Genomic DNA, 20,915 nt, shown 5'->3' with positions numbered 1-20,915 from the left:
AAGTCTCCAGCACAATACCCAACGGTTGTGATAGGTTAAGAAAAAAAAAAAAGAACTAACCTCTCCTTTATTTTTCCTTGATATTGAATGAGTCCTACTCTGTGATTCTATCCTTGCCCTGGCGCACCTGTCTACTAAAAATATTTGTTCTCGAGGTGTGTGTGTGTGTGTGTGTGTGTGTGTGTTTGAACCCGAAAGTATTCTAAATCACCCCTGGAGTTCCGTTGTATCGTTTGTTGGTGGTCCTACGGGGACATGCTTTATTTGAAATAACAAAGATTCAATCGTGTTATTTATGTAACGTTATTTCTCCAGTACAATACGCTAGTCTATATTGACTTGAAATAATTAAAGGGTGAGTGCAGTCCAAATGTATGTTGACCTCTATTGATGCCTAGTGGTCTGTACATAATTAAATCACTAAATACTTCATGAAAATAAGCATCATATATTTGAAAATATTTCTGTCGATTTTTTTCTGCACCCCTTAAGCCCCACCTCTAAAAGATCCCTAGATCATCTTTATTCATTTTTTCCGCTGTGATATCATCCTCCTGTAACAATAGACACAGTTTTGCGCCTTAAGTATCATTCACTGCTTAATATACATGTACCTGCGTTTACAGCAGCATCACATCCTCGTTTTGCTTTTTTTTTTTGAAATGTTTTTGACAATATTTTGACGAAGCAGTAAATGGTAAGGCACCTAAGTGTTAGTTGTTCAGCCCAAGAGTTACAGGAGAATTATGTCTGGAATATTATCTAGTAACAGGAGTAATGACGATATACAAAAGGGTACAGATAAAAATCAAGAAAAATATTTAAAAATGAAGAGCTTGCTTCCAAAAGGCCATAAATCCATTGAAAAATGATGGATTTAACGCCTTTTGGAAGAAAGCTTTTCAAATATATGATGCATATTTTCATGAAGCATTGAGTAATTTGGTTAGACCAAAAGGTTAGATCAAAAGAGGTCAACATATAAGTTTGGAAGTGGAAGTGGAATCCTTTTCTTACAGAAACTCCTCTCATTTCCTCGGCAGTATTCCATCACATGATTAATTCCCGTGTGATTTGAGAAGACACAAAAAATTTGTTACAAGAAAGATGCATTTATAAAGTATTTTCCATATAACGGCAAGTCCGAATCATGGTCCTCATTAAGGGCCTATGTGAAAGCCAGGAAAACTACTACTAATGATATGCAATTGTACATGTAATAATCGACTGACTCAGGGCAGAGAGTAAGGTGCAAAATTTCTAGGATCGATCAACGGAATGTGGCTTTTCTTTTTCATGAGAATTTATGAATTGAACTTATGTTATTTCTAAAATTCAATAGAGAACGAACGACTGTCTTGATAGTTCTTTCTTCTTTTCTTCCACTGCTGGTCCATTTTTAATGTTCATGATGGGGGGAGGGGTTATCACCACTTTTTTTTTTAGCTATTTTTTTTTTTTTTTTTTACACTTAAAAGGCCATCCAAGTTCTCTTTCCATCCTTGTCTACGACATTAATATTTTGACTCGTTTCATTTAACGACACAGAAGCCTTAATACAGAAGTATATTCTATACACACGTATTCAACCAATCAATGAGGTACACTGAACATCAAAGTACACATGTGATTGTCAAAATAAAAGAACCACAACTGCCAACTCAATGAAATGAACTCAGGAAATGACCAACTACAATACCTTTACAATAGTAAAAATGTAAAACATCTTTGTTCTTCTATGTACTGTAATCATGATAATGTAACATAAATTTACTCTATGGAATGAAACGAAATTTTAGTTTCCCCCTATAGATGCCACATAAAGATATGCCTTTAGTCTTTCATCTACCATACCATATTTCTTCTCTCTATATATAAATAAGCTTAATTTAAGTCGTCCCTGATATAATTATGTTGATAGATATTCTCTTTACATTTTTGGAGTAGGTCGATATAAATGCACACAACAAAATGAAAGACATTGGTTAATGAATGACCTCAACTCATTTTCCTAACATACACGGAAGTTTTGCAGCAACAACGACATAAAAAAACCAAACTATTAAAGGTGAATGCCCTTTCTATAATTCCTAACAACCCTTCTCAGGTCTCATGATGAACGGGTTATAAAATCGCTAGGCAACATTCTTGCCAGATCGTTATGATGACGTCATAGTCATAGCTGTATATGTCGTCAGTCTTCGTCGGACTCTTCCGATGAGGAAGATGAGGAGGAAGAGGAGGAATCACTACCACTGCCAGATTGACCAGGTGCTGGAGCCGGAGTGGTGGGATCCGACGTCGTGGACGCCGCCGGGGTGGGAGCTGAAATGAATTCCATTCGAGAGAAAGGTATATTTACATGATTCCGGGGAAAGTATAGATAGGCATACAGAAAATGGGGGGGGGGGGGGTCCAATCTTTACTATATCTAATTGATAAGTTGTCTGCTTTAATGAATTTTGACGGAATACAGTATATTTACAATGTTCTATTTTCAGCAGCAACATTGTATGTACAGAGTGATAATCATAAAATCCTGCACAAACAACGACAAACGACATAGCCTGTGATTCTTTGACGTAGTATATTATCATATACGTCACAGTGCAATAAACCCGTTTTCGACAAGAACTTCATTATGCAATGTGATTATACATTCATAACACAAGGCCGTTAAGGCATTGCATATCTTAATCTTTCCATACCCACAATAATTATAATATATTATATTATATACAAGTGTCTGGCTAGAGAAGCTAGCAGCGTACTTTATATCTCGTACAGATATGGTTGCAATAGCATGTGCATAATCACTGTCTCAATATGGGTTAAGGTAGGAAAAGTACAAATGTGACGAAACCTCCTATATAGGGAGCAGATTATTAATTTTTTCAAATTTTTATTCAAATTATTCAATTATATTTAATTATTCAAATTTCCATTCTATCTCTCTTTTTCTTTACGGAAGAAGGACATTGACCTGTGTGTTTCCTCGAACCCCCACTCCCGTTTTATCAAAATCATCTGCAAATATCAAATCAAAAGATTCCGACTACATTAGCTAAAGAAGGTAGGGAAGTGAGGTTAGTTCGCAAGTGGGATGCGGTTAAAGTAGACAACTACTGGCTAAGTTAGTGTCTGCGTATAGCACTAGAACAGTGATTAGAAAGTTAGGTCTACAAATGCGACTATTACTATGCACTGTTAACATATCACAAGGAGACTCTATGTCTTTACGACATAGGACAATTACGTCTTGATGATACTGACAGATATTACCGGTATACAAGTAGTGAATGGTCACGAGGCGAAAGATAGAGTGGCTCTATTCAAGTTGAATAGTGCGCCTCATCTTTCACAGAGTGCAAAATCTGTTTCCATTGCACGAGTAAAGACCATATTACACTATTTGTTTTATACAACACCTCGAACGTCAACAGATTTGGTACTCACAGATTCTTGAATTTAGCACAGAAATGGCAACCATGGTAGCCTCACAGTCGCAGTCACCGTGTACGTACGTATGCGAAACGAAGTTGTTCACAAAAAATAAGTGACAAAAATACGCGCTTGTAAGCGCGCTTTTTATCTTGTCGAAAGTATCTGAACTCAACTTTGAGTTCTTTGCAAACCATCATCTTTTGTCGTGGTGCCAACAATTTCGTCGATAACAACAGACGAGTATTGTGACTGATGGACAAATAATATGCTTAGCAACACGTTGACATTTTGCTGAGACAACGTTGACCTCAGGAGAGCGGACGTCAGAAGTTCATTCGTCAATAACGGAGACTTAACTCGGGATCCCCCCCCCCCCTACGTCACAGGCGTGCGCGCAACATCAGCAATCCCCGGTGTGATTAATGACAAGGGTGAATGAAGAAATGTGTTTGTTTGTTGTTTTTTAGGTTGCCTTGAAATATTCTCTTTTACTGCAATCTTTAAAGGACAAGTCCACCTTCATAGACATAATGATTGAGAGAATGCAGCAATATTAGTAGAACACATCAGTGAAAGTTTGAGGAAACTTGGACAATCCGTTCAAAAGTTACGAATATTTGAAGTATCTGCGCAGTCACTGCTGGAAGAGAAGACTACTACAGTATATGATGTCACATGCGTACAACTATATAAGGAAAATAAAAAGAGAATTTCACAAAACTTTACTTTTTGAATAAAGTGCACAGTTCTTCGACTTGCTACTGACGTATGTTAAGGGTAATAATTATTCCCCCTGCCTTCTGAAAGAGAGAAATCGAGTGTTCTTTTGTTATGGGAGAAAAATGAAAATATGTTGAATTTTCTTCATTCTTTCTTTATATTGTTGTACTCATGTGACATCACAAGCTATAGTAGTCTTTTCATCCAGCCGTGACTGAGCAGAAACTTCAAAAATTCATAAGTTTTTAACGGATTGTCCGATTTTGCTCAAACTCTCACTGTTGTTGTGTTCTACTAATATTGCTGCAGTCACTCAACCCACATGTCTATGAAGGTGAACTTGTCCTTTAAGTTGCGACTGATCCCTAAATGTTCGTCCCTATTACTTGTACTGTCATATTATTGTGAGTCTTTCTTCTTTACGTATTCAAAACTATGCCTATTCAAACAATCTCCCCAACATACATGTAGGAACCAACATGTATACTGAGTAGTCCCATTCGCTGATATTAGTAGAAACCGATCTGATAATCTGAAAAATAAGCATGGTTACGAAAAATAATCGTTTGACTTTAAGTCACTCCTTATCTATCTCATGAGACTATTACTCACATTAAACCAATTTTTAGATTTTTATGAATACTTTCGCGAGGCTATTCTATCAACTCATCGGATATCGGGAAAGAAATCGGAGTTCCGTGTGTGGGGGAGTCACAACCCACGCAAGTAAAAGATCCAGCTTTATTCATTCAATCGTCGCAAAGAGCAGGGTGCATAACTCAGTGGAGTGGTTCGCCCCAACTTCTTCAAACTGGATTACGTGAAAGACCTGCTATCCAGCAAATCATTAATCATTATGGAAAATAAAAATAGACAATAAACAAATAAGCAAACTGGGAATAAGAACACAAGTTGGGAAATTATTGGGGGTCGCAGTTAGCGTCACTAGATAAAGGTTCAGTTATTTAAGACTCATATGCGCATGACATGTCAGCTATCGAAAGACAAAAGAGTATAGGAATATTAATTGGGAAGATCAGCATAGTGATTGGGAGGGATGTATCATCGCAGAAAAAGTTGTTTCGCATCGTCAGAATTGTTACTCATCAGGAATGTACCTGACCGCGTGGATGTGGCTGCAGCAGATACTGCGAGTGCAACCGTTGAAGACATTGCATCTACTTTCGTTACAACTGACGCTCTAGCTGTAAATGTTTGCCCAGCCGGGGTGCTTAATGTTGAAGAAGAGGATAGCGACGTCACAATCGTGGTCATACCGACAGTCGAAGCTAAAGGCAATGATTATAATGACACAGTGGAAATGGAAAACCACTCAAAGAAATACAAGAAGAACAGTGATAGTTTCATCAAAGTTCAACAAAATGCAGACATTAAGTCATAAAATTGTAAACTTTTTAAATGGTTTCATGAAATGGTTGCAGCGGACAAAATCTTTACGGCAGTGCAATCCCATTGCATAATTTTGTGTAAAAAAAGTCATCGGGAACGAAATTTCGTTCTAACCTAACAGTTAAGTACATAAAAAATATACAGATTATAATTTTGGGACCGGTATCTTTATTTCGTTGTTACGAGAATTTCGTTATAACCGTGTTTATGTTACAACGGGATGCACTGTCTATAGGCCAATTAGTCGAGGTGATAATGATATCATTGGCTAATAACACTCCTGCCAGTTTGTACAAAATGCTTTATCATAACGACTACGCTTTTCCCCACAATCTTCCCACTTCTTCTATGTATATTCCATTATTACTGCATGAATAATTCATTCATTGACAAGTGATTTGCTCGACAGGAAGTGTAGAGGATTGTCTTGAAGTCAGTTGGATTGATTTGAGGCTAATATTGTCACCCCAACTAGTTTGCATAATTATGATAACATTTATGACGGACATTATGAAAACATGGAAATTAAAAGTCAAATTCCTCGTAAATTTCCCTTTTCTTATCCTTCATAGTGACTCAACACATACTTTGTCTTGTTTTGTTTTGTTTTGTTTAGATAACTCAATTTATTACAGCAACCCAAACGTAGAGTGGTGTGGCAATGTTACAAGAAGTGAGAAAGTTGTCAGAAATTTGTAAAATTTAAGATGATGATGAGGATGTTACTATGATGACTGCACTATAAAGTAATAATACTGTACCAAGAGGGAAAGTTCTGCTCCTGGTAAGGCATATGCCATATCAACATATACAATTAAAACAGTATGTCCCCCCCCCCCAAAAGAAAAAATAAATAAATACAATCGGATTTTCGCACTGAAAACTTCCAATATGATCAAACTGTCTGAATGCTATTTCAAGGCCTTCAAGTATAACATCTTAGCTATGTTTCGCAGAAAACCCCATTCAGTTTGGTCAGGTGGTCACAGAGGAAATGATGTGGATCATTGTAAAGCAGGTCATGGGTCTGTTTCTTTCAAGTTTAGCACTCAGGTGCTCTTGGAACTGCATATTAATGTGTGAACGCCGTGGCTTCGGGGTAGACGAGGTTTGACTGTGACAACGTTGCGTCGGTCGGACAGATGACAGTAGGTGCCTCATTGTCTAATATCATGGAGCGATTCGAAACTTTAGATTACAATACAGACCCAAAAACCTTCAATGATATTATACACAGCAGACCTGACTAAAAGGACAACAGGTAAGAAGTCGTGTGCTACGAAAGCATGATGTTTGTCCTTCAAAATGTATACTACATGTATTAAACACAAAATTAGATTGTTCTTGACATCAAGTATCCAACTTTAGTTTGTCCACCCAATCAACATGTGAAAAAGTAAAGAAAATCCTGCGCAATTAAATTTGTTTTCGAAAATTAGATTAGCTTTGATGCAACGTCTCAAAATTTGTTTTTGTCAACACCGCCCCCACCGCCCCCCCCCCCCCCCAAAGGAAAAATTCTACGCAATTCATTGTCTGCGGCTCTATTACGGTGTGTGGTAGCGTTGGGCACATTACTTAGTATGTTTCCGTCATGCTGAAGCATTATGTACCCTACACGTCGGGAACCATGAACATCCCCGAAGTTAGGCGAACTTTGGCCGATGGTATAGCTTGCTCTATATGCAATCTACTATTGATTACCGTTTTAATCTTTCACAAAGTTAATTGAGGGGAACCAGTACCACCCTTCATTGGAATGAATACCGCGTATATTATGGCTATAAACAAGGAAAAACCCCATTGTTTACAGAGTGCGGGGGAGTGACAAAATCCAATGGAACAAGGAAAAGTAGAAATTACGCGGTGCGTAATATATGTCCCCGCCGGAAGTAGCATTTAGTAGCAAAATGTACAATATAGGTAAAAAGATGAAGGTCAAAGGTCAAAGAAGTCAAAGGTCAAAATTCTATGTAGAAGTTTTGAAGCCCTCACCTAGTGCCATCACATAAAGCAAACGGAATCGAAATTGGGTTAGAAATGGCGAAGGAGTAGCATTTTGTAGCCAATGTACAATATAGGTTAAAAAAAATCAAGGTCAAAGGTCAAAGAAGTCAAAGGTCAAAATTCTGTGTAGAAGTTTTGAAGCCCTCACCTAGTGCCATCACTTAAAGCAAACGGAATTGAAATCGGGTTACAAATGGCAAAGGAGTAGCATTTTGTAGCAAAATGTACAATATAGGTCAAAAATCAAGGTCAAAGGTCAAAGAAGTCAAAGGTCAAAATTCTGTGTAGAAGTTTTGAAGCCCTCACCTAGTGCCATCATATAAAGCAAACGGAATCAAAATCGGGTTAGAAATGGCGAAGGAGTAGCATTTTGTAGGCAATGTACAATATAGGTCAAAAATCAAGGTCAAAGGTCAAAGAAGTCAAAGGTCAAAGTTCTGTGTAGAAGTTTTGAAGCCCTCACCTAGTGCCATCACTTAAAGCAGTAGCATTTTGAAGCAAAATGTACAATATAGGTCAAAGGTCAAGGTCAAAGGTCACAATTGAAATTCTGTGTAGAAGTTTCAAAGCTCCCATGTAGTGCTATCATATAAAGCAAACAGAATCAAAATCGGGTTAGAAATGGCGAAGGAGTAGCATTTTGAACATTTTGATCACACACGGACGCACACACGGACGGACGCACGGACGGACGCACGGACGGACGCACGGACGGACGCACGGACGGACACACACACGTACGGAGCCCGTTTCATAGTCCCCTGCTCGAACTCGTTCGGCGGGGACAATAAGTCATACTCTAGCTCCTATACAGACAACGACAGTTATAAAATGAGCTTTAGAACCTGTGCAAACTGATTGGTCAATCATTGTGCACTGACTTTTGCTGATCCACACGGAGCCTGGCGTCCGCTAAAATTTGACTCGAGCTATGTTTGGCGTTGTAGGTTTACAAGAAACATGATGGAAAAGAAAAAAAAAGTTGAATTTCATGAATTTACAGGCCCATTTTATAAAACGAATGATGCACAGGCCTATTTCATGGCTCGGCGAAAATTAGATGCTCTCGTTTAACTTTGGCTACAGTCTAAAACCCACTCGCTGCGCTCGTGGATTCAAACAGTTCCAAAGTTAAACTCTCGCATCCAATTCTCACCGATTCACTTTGTTCTGTGCATCATGCCATGATTATGACACACGTTATAGAGAATAATGATGCTCTCATAATCTCCTTGTTCTCTCAAGATTGGCACCTCCGACTTTTATTTTCCATCTTATATTTGGAGATTGATTTCATCAGACCGGAAACATTCCTTAACTCTGTACACACGAAAATAGAGAGGCATTTGCAGAATGCTAGAATAATGAGTATCAAAATATCTTAGAAAGAAGAACTTCAATATAAACTAATGCATTTTTGACAATTAAGGAACTAGTTCTAAATCAACCAGATTAGTGAATAACCTGTGATTGTTTTTTTTTTTTACACAATTAACCCTAACAAATATTTCGGAAATAATTTCGAAAAGTTTGATAAAAAGATAATGTACGAGAACATGCACCACAAGGTGGTGTCTGGTTCTCTGTGCGTTAAAAGGCCATAACACTGAGACACAAAAGAGATAAGGATACACAATTTATGAATGAACTTAATCTCGGGAGATATTATTTTATTTCTCTGTCGGGCATTTGGCAATTGGTAATTCTACACCAATCCTCACTGATTCCACGCAATTTGTGAAAATTACGAGGTGTTTCTCTTTTTGTATGTGTACATGAAATGTATAGATACAATAAGCAGAAGCGATAATATACACCTTCAAGAATCAGATAGGTATGTGCGTGTTTGTGTGTTCGTGGGTTCATATAGAACACTCACAAAAAAGAATCAACACATGCTGTACAAACCTTCAACAGTAAGAGTGGAAGTGCACGTTTTACTAAGCACGTCGTCAGAGATCACGGTGGTAATTTGGTTCACGCCGACCGGAGCTTCGTTACTCACACCGACGTTAACGTCAACCATGACGCCGTTGTCGCCGATATACAGATAGTTAACCCCCGTCGTGAGAGTCACGTCGCTTGGGCCGAAAGTTTGGTTGTAGGTGTAGGTCGCCTGACCTGGACTCAGTGATACCGTGTCCGTCAGATTGGGACAGTTTACTGGTAACTCGGTCACTTGGTCCAAAAGAGAGAGAAAGAGGGAGAGAGTGAGAGAGAATAGGAACGATGGGGTAACAGCTCCAGGGTTCTGTTTCATCGATACATGGGAACTATTCAATCAAACAATGAACCCTTAGGCCCGAATTCACGAAGGAGGTACAATTGAAACCATGGTTTAAACCATGGACAAAGACCGTAGTTTTGTATGGGGCGCCAAGTGTCGCATGGCCTATTTCGTGACGAAATGATCATTTTCCGTCGAAGAAATGACAATTTCGTCAACGAAATGACAATTTCGTCAACGAAATGAAAAATGACTGATTTCGTAACGAAATAGGCCATGCGACACTTGGCGCCCCATACAGAGCTACGGCCTTTGTCCATGGTTTAAACCATGGTTTCAGTTGTACCACCTTCGTGAATTCGGGCCAATGTTGGATGTTGGGAAAGTGTGCTATCAGATCTGGTTGGGAGGGGTATACAAAAACTTTCAAGGTGTATTCTAGAACGTTGCAAAGTGGTTGCAAGATATTGTCCCCAAATGGCCAACTGATTGATCCCAAGTCCTTAGATCAGCAGAGCTGAACTAAGGATTGGCTTTTAAGCACTTTATAACTGCAGAGAAACAATCCCAAGATGATTAAGCTTTGTCGAATTCATCAACATCTGAACTGTGCGAATATACAAACACAGAATTAACAGCATTCAGGACTGACCACACGCTTGTGTTTAAATTGGGTTTTACTCTTTACATTTTAATGTTGAAGGTGTGTCTCTATGGACTCCGACGGGTCCCTATGGACTCCGACGGGTCCAAAACATAATTTATAATCCCGATAAGCTAGAAGCGGCCTTCTTGTAAAATGCACTTCATTAAAATGGCATCATAGTTCTTCCTTGTGTGTGTGTGTGTTTGTTTGTTTGTTTGTTTGTGTCATAGAGAAAATCTAAGCTGTGTGTTTTTGTCCTGCAAGTTCTGGCTAACATAGGCCCTGCGGGTCATTCGGACGTGTTTATAGAATAATTGTTGCGTTTTTGAAGAAGAAGAAGAAGAAGAAGAAGAAGAAGAAGAGTAGATCAAAGGAACAACAAACAGACACAAGAATACCCCCCCCCCAAAAAAAAGAAAAATTACGTATAATATTGGAAACAGTTCTCTAGCCAGTGATACCCACATGGGTTGGTCACGATGAAATCGCAAGTATTCTCGTTGTTGCACAAGTCTCTGGCGATGAGGGTGACCATCGTGTCTCCGGGTGGATAACGGTAGCCAGACAACCCGGTAGGCAAGCTGTATGAAACGCCGTTGAAGTTCTCGTTAGCGTCAACATAGGTGTATCCATTATTCCGGATCAGTCCCCAGAAGATGTTTACAAATGGTGGTCCCAGCGGAACGTCCGAACAAGTTACAACAGGAGGCGTTGTATCTGTAAGATGAAATCACACCAGTGGAGTTTCTGCGTATTAAATGCAGTGTAAGTGTGAATAGATCCCCCCCCCCCCATCAAAACAAAAATATTCCTGCAAATGGTCCACTTAAGGCGCGGTCAGACTGGCAAAAGATCGAGAAGTTTAAGATCGCGAAGTTTGGGCCATTGGTACGCGCGCAAGCAAGAATGCGCCGTCCGATGGCTAGTGATTGTGACGTGACAATGCACATCTGTACATGACAATGGCCTCGCGCTTCGGAGGCATCGCCCGCAAACAGATCGAGAAGTTTCGTGGGAAGTTTCGCGGGAAGTTTGCGGTCACACTGGCAAAACTTTGAGATCTTAAAGATCGCGATCTTAAACTTCGCGATCTTTTGCCAGTCTGACCGCGCCTTTAGATGATAATTTGTAATCAAGACCTCACACAAAGCACTTCCTTAACCATAAGCAGTGCCCTAACTACAATGATAATAGCGATAATGATAATAATTATGATCATTATCAAACAACCATCGCACAAAACCAGCACCCCTTTCAAAAACTAACAGAACATAAAGAATAGAATATCAAATATTACACGTCTGTGATTTGTACTGTGTAATTTTGAGGTCATACGTGAAACTGTACACGGCCCCATCTGCGGGAATGAATGTAAGAAATTGGTAACAAACGTAAGGTATGCTGCAAAATATCTATTGAATGACATATATCTATAACTAAACAGCTGGGTTTTTTTCTGTTGGATACCTTCTGTAAGGCAGGACCTGGAAATAAAGTACGGACAAATGTACTTACTCATCTGAAATACCACAGATCACGGTAAAGGATGTTACACGGCTTAAAAATACCTTACTATCAAAAATTGATTATCAAATTATAATATTTTGTAATTGGATAATTTCAGTACGTGGCAGAAACTAATCATTCAATACAGGTTATTAGTGATTATATAATCTGTTGCATTATCTATGACTACTTTGAAATTTAAAATTATTAATCATAAAGATATCTGACCTTTTGGGCTATCAATATATTACATTTCAACGCATGTTACGGAAAATGTAATGTAACAGAAAATGTAAAGAAAATGTACAGAAAATGTAAAACATGTTAATGTACAGAAAATGTACAGAAAATGTAAAACATTTCAACGCATGTTACAGAAAATGTGAGACAAGAAACGGATGGTGAAAAACAGCGTCCAAAGCCTGAACAAAACATTTTTTTTTCATGTCTACAATGAACAATCACAAGTGTGCATGTAAACTTGATATTTAAAAGAATTTCGTTTGAATTTTTGTTATCAGTACATTACACCGACAATTTCTTTCCTTTATTTTTTTTACCCTATATTACTCCCTCCAGGGGCCCCAATACATTAGTCCGGCTTTTTCCCCCGTAAATGTGCTTTCAACTTTAATAGCACATGCCATTGCATAGATGAGACGCAAGAAATAGGTTCGCAACTCTTTGATTTCTTCAAAATGCAGAGAGAGTAGTCAGCGACACCTACAAGCGAAAGAATCGCACTGATATTTATATAGTGGGTTTGACCCTATACACCGTTTTTCACTAATTGGGATTTCATCTTTAGAGGTTGGCACAGGACATGGAGAATGGAAACTCATAACTTCCAAGCACGCGTCTCCTGGCCTTCCCGATATTGTCGTTGCTGTTATATTGTATACGTTATATTACTCTGCTTTTGCTGACTCTGAGGAACTTCGCCGACCATGCCGACCGCTGACTTACACAACAGGTGTGTTATAATACACCGTGACATGTCACTCAAACACGCAACTCTCAGTACTCTGCATGCCAGAGCATATAGATTGGTACCCACCTGAACGTAATGAAACAGACGCGCTTTTTTGTCGTTCCAAAACAGGAACGAAGCTTGAGCAGGGGAAAAAAAAAACCCACAAGAACAACACCATCAACAACAAAAACCGTCACAAAACCATGATCGGTATAAATAAAAGACTTATTTCAGAAACCATGATAAAGCCTGCATTCAGACTTAAAATACAAATTTTATGTGAACAGCATGAAAAAAAAATCCAGACATTTTTTGTACCAATGTTAAGGGCTCGATATTACTCAACATTCAACAATAGTCAACATTCATTACCGACTTTGGCATGGAATACCTAATTCATTACAAAGAAGTATGCCAACAATTTACACTAATTGTGTCTGCACGCGATGTTTAGTCACGATTATCATCATTTTTTTGGGGGGGGGGTGGGGTGGGGGCAAAGGGTGCTGTTTACTGTTGAAAACAACAAGAACAGCAGAGAATGCAAGCAAGAATGAAAATCCTTTATGGAAAACGGTGTAAATGTAAATAGCATCCGTACGCTCTGTAAACGAGTCTTGATTATCATTATGTAAGCAAAGTTTCAATGGAGCTCAGCCCAAAGATTCTTTCCGACTACACTGGACTAACAAACTACATGTTGGCGTGAATATTATGGTGAATGAGCATTCTATTATAGTCGCATCCTCGAGTATCACAAAACTATCGTCGAACATATTCAATTTTCAATTTCAATTTATTCTTGTATTTCTCGGGGAAAAAATAGATCAAATACACTATGATAAAATGATGCAATATCCAGCTAGGAAGCAAAATGAAATATTGCAAACACAAAGAAGATAGTGGTCAATCTATGAAAGCTGAAATCTGATAACAAATGCTAAACAAATTAATAGGAAGCTTGTGGAGCGGATAGCATGTCCCTGTATCAAAATCGAGTGTAAAGATTAAGATGAGGAGCACGGGTAGACCATGACCAAACATACAAAACAAACAAACAAAAAAGAGTAGATAAAAATACTCGGGGATATAGCAAATTCTTCTCTAACATGTGAATGCAGGTTTGGAGGTCGGATAAGCCACATTCTGCAAGCGGATGAACAGTTGGAATTATTAACAGTATGATATAATGATAATGATATGGTGTAGACAAAGATTATTGGAAAACATGCATTTTGTATCCTTAGAAGAGACTGGGAAGGATTGAGAAGAGAACACATACACCAGCAAATAAAGAAAAAATATCTTAAAAGCACCCCTAAAGAAGAAAAAAAGTTGGAGTGCAGCTACTTATTCAACAAAGCAAAAAGAGAGATATCGATATATATATATATATATATATATATATATTTATATATATATATATATATAATTGCACAGGGTCCATATGAGAAATACTCTTCAACATTGCAAAGAAAATACCTATTTCAATGACAATAAAGGGGAATGGTGGGGAAATGTTTATAAACGTGACCGTGCATCACACAACAAAGAAAAAGTCGCACCCCTTGATTTTACGTAGGGACTAAGAAAAAAAAAAGGTGAAACAGATCAACCTAGTCAATCAAGTTTTTTTATGATTATTTTCTGAAAGAGATATTCTTTTCCCACATTATTCCTAAGTTTGGGATTATAAAATGAATGGGAAAGTGTTTTTTCAGCAGTTTTTCTACAGCCCTTTTGTTTTAAAGTAGTGAGATCAGGTATGTCTGGAGGCCCCTGTTCATTTCTTTAAAATCCTTTCCACACTCTTCACTTTCAACTCTAATAACTTTTGCAAGAATAACGCTACTGCTTTGAAAGTTGGCAGTTATAATAGGCAGTATATATTAATAGAGCATGCTAAATTTTAGCTTAATAGAATAATCTTTTCATTGTCGTTGCTCCGGTGGTTTACATCCCATTTTTGTTCCATTCATCGCACAGATAGCACCGTTTGGTAAAGATCCAGCGCTTGAATAGTCCCTGTGCTCCAGAGCCGCTTTTCTCAGTTTACACTTTTCCAGAGTGTGTACATTCTTTCCAATATTTAGATAGGTTAGCAGAGTCCATTTGTTTATTTGTCCAGTTATACATCCTTTTAAACTTAAAGTCTGCTCTTTCTGAATTTGTCTGTAACTAAAAATCCACGTCTGGCGACTTTTTGTTGGTTTTGTGATGCAGGGTCACAAATGATCCTAATATCCAAAAATGGGGGAATGATTACGATAATCATGCAAAAAAAAAAAATTGAAGGACGACACGAGACTTCTTCTTAGTGAATTACATTGCGATGTGAATGCGGAACTGGATTCCAATTCAATTCACTTCAATTTAGTTCACTTCAATTCAGTTTATTTCATTTTCTTCTGCCACAAAACATAAAAGAAGAAAATCACAAATGATCTTGAGTGAATTTGTGAACTCTTATGTACTCAAGATCATTTGTGATTCGTCTTTTCTACTGCCTTGTAGAAGAAGACAATCAAATAGACTGAACTGAAGTCTCGTCACGAGTTTACTGTACCGTGGGAATTGAAGGCAATTATGAATCAACAGCATGATACGCAGTTACATACCAAACTTCTCACATGTTTCATGATTCTACAGTCTGAGGAAAGACAAATAGGAATCCACTAAATAGAAGAGGTTGTACATTGAGGACAACTCATGCAACCGAGTCAAAAACTTACAAAGGAAAAATATGCAGTCGATATAAAGGAATTCCACATTGAAAGATACGTGGCATTTGTGACTTTTTGTTCTTTTTTGAATGCGATTTATAGCCTGAATCATCATAATATTGTCTGGCTTTACGTGTGTTTTTCTTTCATCTCCGCTATTCATGCTATTGGAGATGTCATTTGTGTACACTTCTGGGTGTGACTGCATACTTCCCGAATAGCGATTTTCCTATATAAAAGGCATGGCCCACTGGAGGCAATACAACAATAATGGGCCCCCTTTAAAAGCTTTTAAAGGGAATCCATACTCAAAACAAGCGAATAAGCCAATTCGTAATTAGCTCATGTGCACATTGATATAAAATTTAATGACGATTCATTTTTCTCGGTTGTTCAGGCAGTTCCCGCGTTTTCAAAACGACGTCATACATAAGATTGTCAGCCATGTTAAAAAAAAAAATATAGCAAGAATGGTCCGTTGATTATAAAATACTTGAGGAAGCATCATTTCATTGTTTCGCATTGAACGCATTGAAAAACCATTTTTCTATTACTATCGCTATGAGATACCAGGCTGTGGTAAACACTGTGTTGATGTCAGATGGATGTGCTGGATAGCACCATTTATGAAGATTACATGTCGATGATTATTTCGAAACATGCTTTTCTCGGTGAATTCAAAAACCTCCGTGAACGTTTGTACAAATACAAGTACCTCTTTCTGCCTATCATGCCCAAAGCGGAACTACGAACTGGCTTATTATCTCGCAGGTAAATGCAGACAAATGGAATCGTAAGAACATAGTTTGAGGAAGTTTAGGGCAGTCGCTGAAAAGTTGTTAAGGTCATGTTTACATGTGCAGTTATTGCTGGACCACGGATAAGTAACACTTCCTGATATCCCCTCATATAAAGCGGGGACGATATAAAGAAAATATGATAACCCCACAATGTTCACGTTGCTTTTATGTAAGTTACAACATGATTACTGACATTAATACTCTATCTGATCACAGTTACTTGCCTTGTTACTCTGGTACGGTACAGGCAAGTCAAGTGCTCTTTTATCACGCCCTGAAAACGGGTGATTTTCGTTATTTAGAAACACACAAATTCGCCATACTATTAGTTGATATTATTTTGTTAATCCAAAAGTGAAAAAAGAGTTCATTAATTTGACTCTCAGTGACGTTATCCCGAAGGTTGGTTTATCAGAAAACGGTCAAAAACTGTCTGACTGTTATTTTTTTTTCCCCCGAAGGACGGTTAATTTTAAAGTGAAACCTTCGGATATACGAACCTTATTCTATTTTCGGAATAACGCATCTTTTTTGGAATAACATCTACGGAATAACGAACTGTAATCACATAAATATATATAATCACATAAACAGATGTGAAATTCTGATAAATAATATGTGTATATATATATATATATATATATATATATATATATATACCGTATGTCCCCCCCCCCCCCAAAAAAAAAGAGAAAAAAATACAACGGGAACTTAAGCAACTATTGCTTTCAAACTAGTAAATCAATCCATACACAGATTCAGGGTATGAAGCTATAACTCATTTCCCACATCTTATAGAAAACCCCATCCGATTTGCTTCAGTGGTCAAAGGAAAATGAGGATCTTAAAAGAACATGTCAGGAATCCCTTCCCTCCAAGTTCTGTCCATTGTGTTCATACATTAAATATACAGTTCGAAGAGGATCCAAGTGCTAAACTTGTAAGAAACAGATTCGAGACATGTTTTACAATAATCAACGTTTCTCTGTGACCACTTGACCAAATTGAATGGGGTTATCTGCAAAATATAGGTAAGATGTTACATTCTCAGACCCTGGAAATAGCATTTGGCGTATTGGCAGTACTAGTGATAGTAATAGTATATAATAACGCCATGATAGAGATAGATAGATAGATTATATTCATTGTTCATTCATTTCATTTATTTCTTTTTTTAACAAAACATAACACAAAATGAATCAGAAGATATAACATAAGCATGAGTCGACTTTACATGATAGATAATGGTTAACAAATAAAAAATAATTATTAAAATACATGCATACCGGCTAAATACCACGTTATGTTTGGAGAAAAAAAAAATTGAGAGGTCTGCTGAAAAGCATGCTTGTATACTGTGAACCACTCAAAGGATTCTTATGAAAATATTTGTTTACAAAGACAGGACGGATCAAGACAGGACAGAACAAGACAGGAGAAACACAAAGACATGACATGACTTGACAGAAGGGTATACCATTGAAAGGAGTAAAGCACAACAGAATAATGGAAAGAAAGGAAAGAGAGAAAGAAAGAAAGGAAAGGAAAGGAAAAGCCCACAGGCTGAACATCGGGATCGCAAGAGGGAATTGAGGTGCTTCGGAGCTCAAGCAGCTGAGCAAAGTTTGCACAAATAAGATTATGTAAAAATTAAACAATGATGAATTCAATGATTGACGATGAACCCTTATGTTGTAGAGACCAGCTAGCTAATGAATAGTATATCTTCTTATTATAGAGGAACGCGTTCCAGCCAATTGCTGTTGTGGTTGTTGTTGTTGTTGTTATTTTTTTTTTTTTGCCAATCGGGCCTCCCCGGTGATCGGGATTGATCTCGCTTGATCGAGTTGATCTGATCGGCAGTGGGAACGGGGTATCAGGGATGAAAGTGCTTAAGATTTTAAGCACTTTAATCCCTGACAAAGATGAAATTTACATGTTATGGCAATAAACTGATATGGTCAAACATTGGCGAATATGACCTAGATGGGCTTACACGCATAAATGGATGGCCACGACATCGAAGCAGGACTCGGGTGAGTGAAAGGCCTATAGCTAAGGAGGGGCTGGGGGGGGGAGCGAAGAGGAGGGGTTCGAAATATGAGGCGTTTGGATCTCTGCGGGCAGGGAATGAAGGACGGGGAGGGGGTTACCCTTCTTGGGTACACGTAGGTCCTACTATCAGGGAGGTGAGTATTACCTCCCTGGTATTATATTATAAAGAAGCTTCAATATCCACAGCAAGCGACAGCTATGACTGTCCGATAACTTGTAGTGGTGCATGTATTGATAACTATCTTGCACGTAGAATGCAGTGGCGAAGAATTTTTCAAAATAAAGACGGGCGGGTAAATCATGTCGTGTTGAGGGAAGATCGGCAGACACAAGCGCAAAATTGAACAGACGAGCTAGAAAACTTTACAAATAAATATACGATAAATATACAATTCGTAGTTTACACCTACCTGTGGTACAGTCTTGGCCTTGTGCAGAGGAGCAAACGGCGAGGAGGCCGCATGCCAGTAAAAGAATCTTACCAGCCATCGATGGCGATATGGAAACCCGGGCCCTCTATAATGTTGCTTTCCTCGAATTTAGATCTAAGACCGTTCAGTCCGCGCGTACCTACGGTGACCAGTTTCCGTAGCCTAGCAATGAAGTGTTTTTGTACGCGAAATGTCACACGAGCTGTTTTTTTTTTTTTTTTTACATCACTGACGAGTTCGTTACTTTCCGTGAATCCAGCTTTCGCGATATTTATGATGTGCTGTACCAGGGCTGGTGAACATCCTTATATATCCACCTAAGGGCAGCCACAGCACGTCCGAATATACATGCCCTGTGTGGTTAGTCTTCCAATATGACAGCTAAGACTTCCGCCTACGTCGACGGGTGGGCGTGTGGAATCTGTAATATATGTGTGTATGGCCGTGTGTATGTTAGCGATGATGTAATGTGTGTTTATTTGAGCGGGTTTTTTTTTTCTTTTTTTTTAGTGATGGTCTTTGACAACTTTGTATTAATGGTCATGGATTTGATACGTGTTTAGATTTGAACGCCTCCTTGCATCACAATGATGACGTATCTACTTCCTATAGAAGCAAACATTTGCTCTTATAACTGTCCTTATACTCGCTAACCGCTAGTAAAGGTTGGTCGTGGTGCTCTCTCTTCAAAGAGCGCGTTGAATTTTGCCTTTTTTGTGAGCTTAAATCCTTTGTTGCATTCACCCTCGATCAAAACACTGCCATTGAGTAAATTCACTCAGTAACCTTCGCATACTTTCTCCTATTCCATGATATCGTTATTACGGGTAAGGTAAAAATGACAACTCTAGTGCCATGTAAAACGATTTTTTTTTTTCCTGAAAGGAATAAACTTTTATATGAACAAAACGAACGTGTTATTTTGTGTGAAACAGAAATTTATTTAATGTTTTTCATTGTTTGTGACATGTTTTTCATTGTGACCACTTTTACACCGAAGCATATCCTTTTTTTCCTGGTATCACCACGAACAGTTCTAGGAAATTACCCCCTGGACAATTATCCCAGACCCTTCCCCTGAACTCCACCCTCATCCTAATATTCTGCAGCTAATCCCGACCCTAACCCAACTTATGACCGTAACCCTCACCCTGATCTTCACACTAACCCTATCACTAACCGGTATTAGCCAGAGGTAATTGTCCTCGGGGGACGTTGTTCAGTTCATTTCAACTGAGATTTATTTCCATTCCATTCAGTCACAAAAAAAAAACCTAAAAAAATACAAATATATTACACAATCATTATTTTATCTGATACACTGTGAGCACAAATTTATTGGGAATTTCGTGACAATTAAAATAGTATGGGCATGCGCAAGAGGCTTGGCGGTTCGCCGCGCTGCACGCATCTGTGGTAAACAATCATGGAGGTGAGACGAAAACACCTCTTTATTATGCCTGGCTGCCGGGAAGAATCCACTAAATAATCCATGTTTAATCGAGTGGAGGTCACGTGATGCTATCACAATTTTACTGAGAATGACGTTCCGAATGACAATTTTACGAACAGCACTGAAGCTTTTTAAGTCCGTCCTTCGATCTGAAGTTTCTTCAACTGTGTTTCTGGAAGCTTTTAGAACAGTTGTTGTGGATTTTATGATCATCTAAATAGTTAAAGGTCCAGTTTACCTTTGGGAGCACTGATTTCAAAAATGTTCAAGATATCACATTTGATGCATATGTGTAGGTCTGTTGTATCAGAAAACATCCTACCATATAAAATTTTTGCAATAAAGCCTAAAATACGAGGAGATATCAGCATTTTTCTCAACAAACCATAACTGTATACGGTTTAGTCTGGAAGCAGTTTACCTTTGGGAGCACTGATTTCAAAAATGTTCAAGATATCACATTTGATGCATATGTGTAGGTCTGTTGTATCAGAAAACATCCTACCATATAAAATTTTTG

At 38.2% G+C, this 20,915-nt stretch overlaps 1 protein-coding gene across 1 annotated transcript in view; it reads right to left on the bottom strand.

The window, feature by feature from the left end:
- Nucleotides 1–19,231, bottom strand: part of LOC140239671 (uncharacterized) — a 29,728-nt gene extending 10,497 nt beyond the window's left edge. The window contains exons 1-3 of the mRNA XM_072319501.1: nucleotides 18,922–19,231; nucleotides 10,920–11,171; nucleotides 9,490–9,759 (exon numbers count right to left, since the gene is read on the bottom strand). Coding sequence (XP_072175602.1) covers nucleotides 9,490–9,759; nucleotides 10,920–11,171; nucleotides 18,922–19,000 — 601 coding nt within the window. The 5' untranslated portion in view covers nucleotides 19,001–19,231. The remainder of the gene's footprint in view (nucleotides 1–9,489; nucleotides 9,760–10,919; nucleotides 11,172–18,921) is intronic.
- Nucleotides 19,232–20,915: the final 1,684 nt, after the last annotated feature.

This window comes from Diadema setosum, chromosome 16, assembly GCF_964275005.1.
Source record: "Diadema setosum chromosome 16, eeDiaSeto1, whole genome shotgun sequence".
Classification (NCBI taxonomy): domain Eukaryota; kingdom Metazoa; phylum Echinodermata; class Echinoidea; order Diadematoida; family Diadematidae; genus Diadema; species Diadema setosum.
This window is presented reverse-complemented; position numbering and strand designations above follow the sequence as displayed.